This window comes from Telopea speciosissima, chromosome 2 (genome assembly GCF_018873765.1).
Source record: "Telopea speciosissima isolate NSW1024214 ecotype Mountain lineage chromosome 2, Tspe_v1, whole genome shotgun sequence".
NCBI lineage: Eukaryota > Viridiplantae > Streptophyta > Magnoliopsida > Proteales > Proteaceae > Telopea > Telopea speciosissima.
In genome coordinates, this window is record NC_057917.1 from 65641887 (window position 1) to 65651970 (window position 10084).

The 10084-nt window shown below is 37.5% G+C and overlaps 1 protein-coding gene across 2 annotated transcripts; it reads right to left on the minus strand.

Annotated features, from left to right (window-relative positions):
* Positions 1–3309: 3309 nt before the first annotated feature.
* On the minus strand, positions 3310–6751 carry LOC122649980. 2 transcript variants are annotated; one of them, XM_043843257.1, is made up of 7 exons: positions 6603–6751; positions 6452–6562; positions 5603–5716; positions 5253–5514; positions 4779–4893; positions 3986–4150; positions 3310–3539 (listed from the first exon to the last, which is right to left on the minus strand). In XM_043843257.1, exons 2-7 carry the CDS (start codon positions 6539–6541, stop codon positions 3503–3505), a joined length of 783 nt encoding a protein of 260 aa, XP_043699192.1. In that variant the 5' UTR covers positions 6542–6562; positions 6603–6751; the 3' UTR covers positions 3310–3502. The 2 variants fall into 2 exon arrangements, with proteins under 2 accessions (XP_043699192.1, XP_043699191.1); XM_043843256.1 differs by having other exon boundaries at positions 6452–6751.
* Positions 6752–10084: the final 3333 nt, after the last annotated feature.

Below are 10084 nucleotides of genomic sequence, written 5' to 3' on the forward strand. Positions count from 1 at the left end.
GAGGAAGAAGAAGCATAGAAAGCCGAAGAAACGACGAAGAGAAGAATAACAGTCAAAAGAATTGAAGCCCTAAGCGTGGAGGCCATGGAAATGCCTAGCTGTGCCACTGCCAGCCCTCGTATGATCTTTTGGAGACTTGCAGCAACGAATGTCCAAAGACTATCGGGTGTGGACATTGTAAGATTCGCTGTAGCTGGAGCTGGAGCACGCTCCCTTTTTTTCGCTTGAGATCGCTATCTGGGCGTGTAGCCCCTGCACTTGCACGGGGCCAATGAGACCATCCACATAGGCATCAATATGGATGGGATTTTCGATTTTAACAGGGGTAGAACAGTAACTTCACATGTTTCTGAGTCTGAAAGGAGCAGCAAGATCGGTTACCGTTCTTTTTCGCTTTTCTATAATAACGGATGCCGGAGTTGAACTCATGACCTCTTATGAGGCATGCCCCTTGCCACCTGAGCATTACCAACTTACCACCCGGTGTTGGAATGGTAAAAGCTACTGCGGGCACTCAACAAGGATTTAAAACTTGGAATTGACGGTTGATTTGGTTCAGATCAGAATTGATCACAATCAATCTCAAAAACCTTAGAATCAGCTCCTCAAATTTGAGAACTTAGCAATCCAGTCCCCAAAATTTTAGAATCGATATTGATCAGTCAATTCCAATCCGAATCAGGATTGGTTGGTTAGGATCGATTCCGATCCAAATCGACTGATATAACTGATCCAATTCTGAGACAACACTATCATGGGACAATATCCAGCCATTAGAAAAAAAAAAGGGTAGTTCCAATCGCCATTTATTATAAGATCAGAAACTGGATCCTACACAGAAGTAAGCCAAGGGTCCTTCCATATTAATTTCCTAAGAATAGGAAGGGAAGGATGTGAGTCACACTTCTCCAAATCCAAGATCCATTTTTGGGCTTACAGGTCGGGTCTAAAATTGAACAATCCTTAAAATACAAAGTTTTAAGAACACAAACCCATAAAGGATCAGATGAGTGCAACATACATCATACTTTGCTTAATTAATATAGAATAATTATAAACTGAGGCAGTGTTTGGTATGCATTGTTGGAATGCATTCCAAGTCGATTTCGCATTCTTGGGCAATAAAAACAGTTGTTTTTAGTGCCCAAGAATAACTGTTTTTATCACCCAAGAATGCAAAATCAATCTAAAATGCATTCCAAGAATGCATACCACCAAACACAGCCTAAGAGTACAGAATCCCAAGCCCCCAATTCTTCTTGGAGTCAATAATGAAACCCATGAAACAGGCAGAAATTTTCTTTCCTCCACTTTCTTTTAAACCCAAAAAGCAGAGCTAACAACATCCAATTGGTTACAAATTTTATGAAGAAAAAGAATTCATGACAATACATAGGGATAGAGTGAAGCGCAGATAACAGATTTAATCAGAACTGTCCTCCCAACTTGTGATAAAAACAGAATTTTCCAAGAAACCTTGGAAGCCTTCTCAGCATCAAGATTCCAATAAGAATACCAAATCAGGCATAAGGGTTAAGACATAGCTTTTTAGAGCCCTTTTAGCCAAAGGGGACTTCAGATCACGAATATTCAAACTAAGGATAGGCATAGTACTGATTAAGACAACATATACAAGTAAGGCATAGCAAGAGAATAAGCCAAAAGCAAATGGGAAAAATCACAGATAGCCAAACATACTACAGAAATTATAAACTAACCAATCACACACCAAAACTCACGAGCACACAGAGTAAGAATTTGTAAAGACACATCAAGGAAAACAGTAAGCCAGAAACAGAAACAAAATGATGTACAAAGATTGAAGTTACTCAGGAGGGAGAAGTAGTGGTTCCCCTGCTACTAGAACCATCACCACCCTCTTCACTGGTTCTTATAGTTAGCGAAGAACGGTGGAGCTCAGTGTAGCAGCGATGAGGCTGTTGAGCTGGATGAGTGGAAAAACTAAAAAGGATAAAATAAGGAATGATCATATTAGAGCTGGTTTGGAAATAGCTCTGATACATGATAAGCTACGAGAAAGTCGTTTGACGTGGCATGGCCATGTTCAATGGAGGCCTTTGGATGCTCCAGTACAGATGACTGATTTGATTAAGATTGAAGGAACTAACAGAGCCAGGGGCAGACCAAAAAATGACCTAAGGAGAAGTGGAAAGGAAGACATGCATAGCTTAGGCCTTGTATCAAGTATGACCTCGAATAGAGCTGATTGGAGGGCAAGGATCCATGTAGCCGACCCCATTTAGTTGGGATTAGGCGGAGTTGTTGTTGTTGAAGAACGGTGGAGCTCTAACTCTGACTTCATCTCACATATCAAAGTCCTCAGTCTCCCAAAAGAGTCCTTTGAAGTGTGGAAATGATCAAGTAAATCGTTAGCGATATGGGGAAAAGCCTCTAAATCGTTATAGTTTTATAAAACCATGTTTTCCTCTCATTTACCTCCCCCCTCTAATCATGGAGTTGGAGTTTGTTTCACCAGAAGAAAATAACGTACATAGATAGGATTTCTGTTCAGTAGGTCCCTCTGGAAATCTATTTGGTTTTGATGCTCAAAATCTATAAAATAACATAAGAGAAGTAAAATATGTTCCCTATTTTATTGTACCTTCAGCCATGCATAAGGAACACTTAAACCATTTTTAGGTTACCAATTCAGCTGCCACTTGGTGGGATCATCACATAAATACATTTTGTTTGCTCTCCCCCAGGGTTTAAAAGAATGGAATTAGGATCCAGATTGGAATCAGTCAGGAGTCTGCCAGAATTGGCCAAAATATGCCCTAGCCATGCAATCTAATATGGATCGACCAATCCAGATCAGCCTCCAATCTGACCAACTGATTATTCTTAAAACACTGATCTCCCTTCTTCCATAAATATCTAATTCTCCTAATGACAGTTAGTAGTGGTATCTCTAGGTTTATTAAAATGTTGTCAAGCTGCCATGACTATATTCATCATTTCAATGCATTCCACTGCTTTCTTTCTTATAGGTTATCGTATTATTTAAGGAGTTATTAACGTCAACCTAAAAAACTCCCTGGTGCATCCCAGCAAATGGCAAACCCCCCTGGGTACACGAAGAGTGTTCATAGACGATCATATGCTAACAATGATAGTTTATCTAACTCATTAATTTTCAAATCTACTAATTCAGTTTTACTTTTCAACCAAATTCCTTTGATTTGAAAAGCAAAAAAAAAAGGGGTTTCATTTCCCTTTTACTTGCAACCAGAGCCTGAAGGATATTTAGTAGTTCTACTTCTACCATCAAGATCAGAAAGTTGCATGTTACCAAGATTAAAAGGAAAACTTTTAAATGAATTACAACAATAATACATCTAATTAGTCTCATATAGTGTCTGCATGAAAAACTGACTTCTCAGATGTTACGTACAAGTATCAAGAAACTACATAGATTTACTGATAAGACTGTACTACGCTTCCTAAAAACTCCTGGTATACACATATATGCTCTATCTCCTCAAAGTTTAGGAAGAGTAATTTGTAGGATTCCATCCCTGCACTCATAACAGCCACCATTTTCAGATAATTCATTACATAAATGAAAGCAAGTTTGTAAAATCTGGTTTCAGAAATCAATATGAATAATATCAGGGGGGAAATTGAAGTTTCAAATGTTCAGTATCTTGGATATATGAGGTAAATTCCAAAGCTTATATGCAAAAATTCAGGTTTGACAGTTTGAGCAAATTGATAATCACTTCATGGAAGCACAATCAGTCAAAGAACTTGGATCAAAAGTCACCTACTTGTTCACTTGGTCTGCCATATTTGCTGAAACTAATGGAAGAGATAAGTACTAAGTACTACCATAGCAGTTTAAAAACCAGGGGGGGGGGATCAGCGTAATAGAATAATCAACAACATGGAAAGGAAACGCATCAAGAAAAAGCATACAAAATTTATAAGAAGGAAAAGAAAAAGTATGGAACCATTGACTTACAGAAACACAGCTGAGACACCATCCTTGTTCACATTGTTTGGAAGCGGCCAAACTACCCGGTATGGCCCTTGTGAAATCCCCCTAATATGATTTGCCATGACCAAATCATCAGAACCACATGCAAATTGCCATTGTTGTGTTGAGTGTTGACCCATCACAACCAAGCTGTCAGAAAATAAGCATGGATAACAGTTAACCTCTATAACTAACAATGATGGAAGATATTTAATTTATTAGTTACTATTTACTACTTCATTAGGGAAAAAAACTCCTAACTTTATGATTTTCCAGCACAAAATAAGTTTAAATATCTATCTTCTTTAATAAAATAAATTCCCTTTATATATCTGTTTAGGTTAACATTCTCACAATATACATCTATATAAGGAAATGTTGTTATTTTAATAGAAACAAATGCAATTACTAACATCTTAAATAATTATTACTTGGAAGTATACCCAATGAAGACAAGTATATAATTATTAGTGTCATAAAAGGCTAAATTTACCTTACTGAAAATTCATTGTAAGAAGACCAAATATTTCAGGTTACTTAGAAGTTCAAACTCAAGGTTCAACATATGAAGCTAAGAGATCAACTAGACTAAACCTAGATTCAGTCCAGACCATGCATTGCCAAAATAGAGTAAACAGGAGACACCTCACTTAACTGGAACATATGCCTGGTATTAGAAAATTAGTATCACCCAAGATTTTAAAGGTTGCCTGATCTTGGTAAATAATTAGGTAGTAAACAGGCTAGGTTTACAAGTAAATCTTAGATTATATCTTACTTCTGGTTATCAACCTCCACTCTTATGTCGTTAATCTTAATGCCAGGAAGTTCTATTGTGACAACATGATTATGCCCAGCCTCTGAAACATGCATCTGCGGAATCCATTCAGTACCTGCATTTCATATTACACCAAAAGGAAAACAGGGTATATCATTAAATACCTCAAACTCAGTTCCATGCTTCCCCTCACCCTCCCCCCCACCCCCTCTCCCCCCTCCACCCAAAAAAAAAATTGAAAAATTATATTCTACCTTAACTAGATCTAATTCATCCCGTCATTCAAATGCAGTCTCAAATAAATTGTAAGAACTGCTAGTTACTGTAACAATCTTAACAGCACATTTGTCTTAAGAGCTTAATTCCTGATTTGACACGAATGGTATGCCAATCTAAAATGAAAGGAGAAAATAAAAAAATAAAAATGAATTTGGAAACCACAACATTATTGTTCATGTGTACAGAATCCCATACCCTTGGGTCTTGTAGCCTGCCTTATCTCCTTAAAGAAAACCTGCTTTTGTCCACTCAATCCTGCACTTGGGCAGGCAAATAGAGGAGTCTCAGTTGCAGATAGTTTGCAGTCTTGCTTCATGGGTTTGTGCTCTACAATATTTGTTAAGTTACTTTCCTTCCTAGCTGGTCTAGAGAATGTTGGTGCTTCAGATAAATAAGAAAAGTTCTGATTTACAGAACCAGGACAACTGAGACATGCACCACACTTAACCAAGCTACCCTGTCAAATATATAAATCAGAGCTATTAGTTCCCAGAATGATAAATAAAAATCAAATGCATTTGACAAAAAAAAAACATTTTGTCCACCTGTGGCGCTGAAACTGGTCTCATGAAACAAGCTTGAGATATGAACCCTTGTCGTGCGAAAAGCATTCTATTATCACATCTTCGGATCACAGAATTTATACTGCTAGAGCAGTTCTGATGCAAGAAAGAAGAATACATCAAAACTCGGTAATGCATGAGAAATACAAGAAAATTGAGCCCACATGCTTTAAAAGATAAGGTAACACTAAATACAAGAACACTGAATCAAATAGATAAGCTGCTAATCTAGTAATTCAAGACATATATCCGAGCTAGGTAAAAAATGAGCATAAAACTTCATTCAACAAAACTCTTTTTTTTTAATGAAAAGACAATTTCAATGATATCAAAAAGTATAATTTCTGCTTTTTCCCTTTTGTATGAGTTTTTAACCAACCAAGTTTATGGTAATATGGGTAGTAAGAATTCAATTCTAGACAGAATCATACAGTACAGTGAGGCAAAATGAAGAACTTAACCATCCCAGGAAACAAAAAACCTCCAGATGTTTCATTATAGCCCAACCTGATAGTTAATGAGTACATTCAACTTGTTTACTTAATAATTTGATACTTAAACTGATTTTGACCAATTTGACCTAACACAATTTATCAGCTGCACTACCAAGAAGTTTGAAACAAATAATATTTTGACATTCCAAAATTAGGAAGTTGGGTTTCTCATGTCAATTGTTTCTGTAAGATAAGTGGTTTAAGGAATTCAGAAGATTCAAAAGGGAAATAATCCATGAACTCAACTTCATATATGCTAGTTTTAGGTTCAAAAGGGCAAGAAACAAACCCATTAGTATGAGAAAGAAAACAGAATAGTCTAAAGCGAGAGCCGTACCGTGGGGAAGACATGGTTGGGTGATGAATTCTCGTTGCTGGCAAAGTGACCCATGATGAGGTTCACCCTCCTAACCACCGGATTCTCCATTTCTAACCAAACCCACAAAACCTTGCTTGATTTGGAAGGGCCGACGATAAATTTAGAGGACCTGCTCAAAAGAATTTTAAGTGAAAAGTGATGAATGTGAAGGTGATAAGAACACACAGATTACAGAAACTGGTGCCCAAAACTAGAGGAGTAAATAAATAGGTAGACGATCCCTCCAAATTATTTTGTGAGGATATTTTCAAGTTTTGATCATCTTTATAGGGGAGCGGGGAATCACCACTCCCCGGTACTAATGCCACGTGGCTGCTTAGATACGCTATGTTTAATTTCAAACTCATGTGCCTACAAAAAAAAAAATCTGAGACTACTACACAACACACATGGAATGAAAGGTTGGTGCCTTATTAAGTAGGGTGAAGGAGGCTCTAAGAGGTCATGGGTTTGACTCGTCTGGCTCTTAGCTTAGTTGAAGTGAATGTTAATTTGCATTTGTATATGATTAGGGGTATCTGTATTTAGGGAGAATGTTCTCTATGCCACAGCGCAGCCTACGCCTAAGCGCATGGACAGCCTGTGCCGGGGGTAGGGTGGTCATTGTGCCCACCCCCATGTGTCTGGGCGTAGGCTACGCTGCGGCACAGAAAAAAGTGCCCCCTGTATTTATTTCTGGATATCTGAATTTGAATGAAAGTTAAATAATTAATGATCTAGAAGGTTTTTGAAGATTTAACAGGTTTAACAGGTTCTCAAGGATGACGAAATGAAAATCATGAGACTAAGACAATTGAGAGACATGAATTGAGAGTGAATCGTATTTATCAGGGGGAGAAAAGTTTGAGTTATACAAGTCTAGGATGTATACGAATAATGAAAAATCTGAATTCGATTCGTTCGGACTGTTTACATCTCAAAATCCCATGAAACATGTTACATAAATAAACAAAAAATAAAAGTAACTATAGTTAAAATCCCAAAGTAATTGTGGTTAAAGGTGTCTTTAGCTGCGTAGGAGTTCTATAGAATATGGGTAGTTGAATGGGTTAATTCACTTGTTATGTCATCTCCTCTGAGGCCTTGTACTTAACTTTTTGTGATATGGTACAATCTCTTTCTGATTAAGGTTTTTTTCCCCTTAAGTATGGTTTAAGTAATTAGTAACCATATGGTCGATCTGTATTGGTATTGGCAAAGGCTGATATCAATAATTGATTGATTCCATAGCGGTATAATAGTACGGACTAGGGGTAAACCTGTTCAAAAAATTCACTACAAGTATGGTTTGGGTATCCTAGACTGTATGAGGATGAAGAGGTTTTGAGCCAAGGGCTAGGCTCTATGCACTAGCCTCAAGCCAGTGGAAAATTATCTACTCCAATTCTCTGTCCGGCCCAGTTCCCTCAGTGCCTGTAATAAAAGGGGGTGGATCCCACTTGAGCAGAGTATTCGGGCAAGGGTAAGATGGTTATTGCGTGCCGCCCTCCTTTTATTACAAGCGCTGGGGGAACTGGCTCGGACAGGGAATTGGCGGGGATAAAGATCCTAAGCCAGCTACACTATCAGCTGTCCTCGTGATGTTTTCAAACTTAAAAAAATTGTAGTTATTATTCCATATAATTATATAATTCCTTCGGGTTTTAAAAGAAAAAATAAAATTTACACCGATCATTATTAAATGGGAAAAAGATTGTCACGTTGTCACATTTTCCTTCTCATATGAATTTTTTATTATTTTTTTCACTTGTTTTGAAAATATGTGTTCCATATGGATGCTACCTTTTTCTCAAGATACACATTGATGCAATGTGTAGATTCCTACCTACAACACTTTGGTGAGCCCTCCCTTATTACATATAGTAAGAAATTTAAGTATTTTATACAATCTTATTGAGTAATGATATATAAAAAAAATTCTTTTTAAATTTAAAAAATATTTAACTCCTTTTCACTTCAATTTCCTTTGCAATCCAACGGAGCCGGACATGTTTAATATAAAACTAGTTCTATACTTAAGAATGTAGATTGATTTAAGCAGTCTTTGGTATACATTTTTGAACAATAAAAAACAATTATTTTTATCATTCGAAAATACAAAATCAATTTGAAATGCATACCAAACACTACCTTAAATTTTGTCATTTCTGATAGTGTTTCTGAGCTGGCGGGGTGGTAGGATAGTGTTTCTAAGCTGTTGATTCACACCTCTTCACATCATATTTTATTTATTTATTTTTCATTCTCTCCCAAAATAATTAAACAAAAAAAAGTGTGAGCGCGCCTGGGGCTATGCCGACCTCTACTCACTTATACACTTTTCCCTTGTCTTTTTTTTCTCTTTTATATAATCTAATGTCAAATCAAAAAAGAATAAAGAAAAAGATATTTATAATACCGCCAATGTGTGGGTGATCTTCCACATTGCACCAATAGCAACACGAAAATTGTATCATACACATAGGACTCATGAAAAAAAAAATTCTCTGCAATGCGATCATCTTGCACTGCCTTGCAGTTTGGGCACAAGAACTCAACACATGGAAGATGTGACATCCAACAGTGCTGAACTCGAAGAAGGAAAAAAAAAAAACTGGGTCAATCGAGCTCATACCGTTGGGTGAAGCATATTCCACAAATTGAGCTCTCAGACGCAAACTGCAAGGCTCCACAAGATACCCAAACTGTAGAGGATTTTAATCCAAGACTCATGATCAACAGAAACAGAACATAAAAGAGAAACACAAAAACAAGAAAATACTCATGCGAGAGGGCAATGGTACACAGGCAGCAGGAAAAACTTTTTCCCATATGTCATTAACAAGAATGGTAGTATGAAAACTAGAGTTTGTTACATAATTTGTACTCCTAGGGTGAAATGGGATAAATTGTGACTTTTTGAACAAAATCCCTAAAAACCTAAGAAAGCAAACAGCACTGCGTAAGCACATAGCAAACCTCAATTTTTCAGCCTTTTAAGCATAATCTTATAACTACGACTGGCCATAGCACTGAAATTCAGATAGAGAAGAGGATTATGGGCCTTTGGGGAGACGAAGAACAGAGACTGGATCCCTAAAATCCTGAGCCACTGCAACAACATGCTTGGATTCCAACCAGCAGTTGCCAAAACAAAACAAAACAAAACAAAAGAGGAGATTTCATGAGAGGCCAACAAGCAGAGTTACCAAGGCTCATCTAGAGACAAAATACAAGTCGATCGGAGCAAGGTGGTCTTCTGGGAGAGAACCGGTGCATCAGTGTTTTAACAAAACTAGGACAAGAGAAGAATTTGAAAGTGCAGTGCAAGCCTCAAATCTAGGGATTAAACTTCAAAATATCATGGGTAAGAAATGTGCTCTGCACGAGCGTAAGTGCTTCTAAGAACAAACTGAATGACCTCTCTAGGTCAGATTCAACGATAACTCGACCAAAGCCTGCCCCAAGCACCAACATGCCAAGACGAATTGCTCTGGCATCGAGAAAACCACCGATCCCATGTGAGGTTGGCTCGGTTATCACGAATACCCCAATTCCAACTGAGTACATAGTCACCACCCCGATTGCAGTTTTGCATTGTTGGGATGAAGC

Bases quoted from the DNA above. Each gene is read 5' to 3' on its own strand.
- LOC122649980 (XM_043843257.1), bottom strand. From the start codon at position 6,541: ATGGAGAATCCGGTGGTTAGGAGGGTGAACCTCATCATGGGTCACTTT. The intron at 5,515-5,602 runs GTGGACAAAATG...TATATTTGACAG, and splicing joins GACCAGTTTCAGCGCCACAG to GGTAGCTTGGTTAAGTGTGG. The intron at 4,894-5,252 runs GTATGGGATTCT...TATGAAATGCAG, and splicing joins GCAGGCTACAAGACCCAAGG to GTACTGAATGGATTCCGCAG.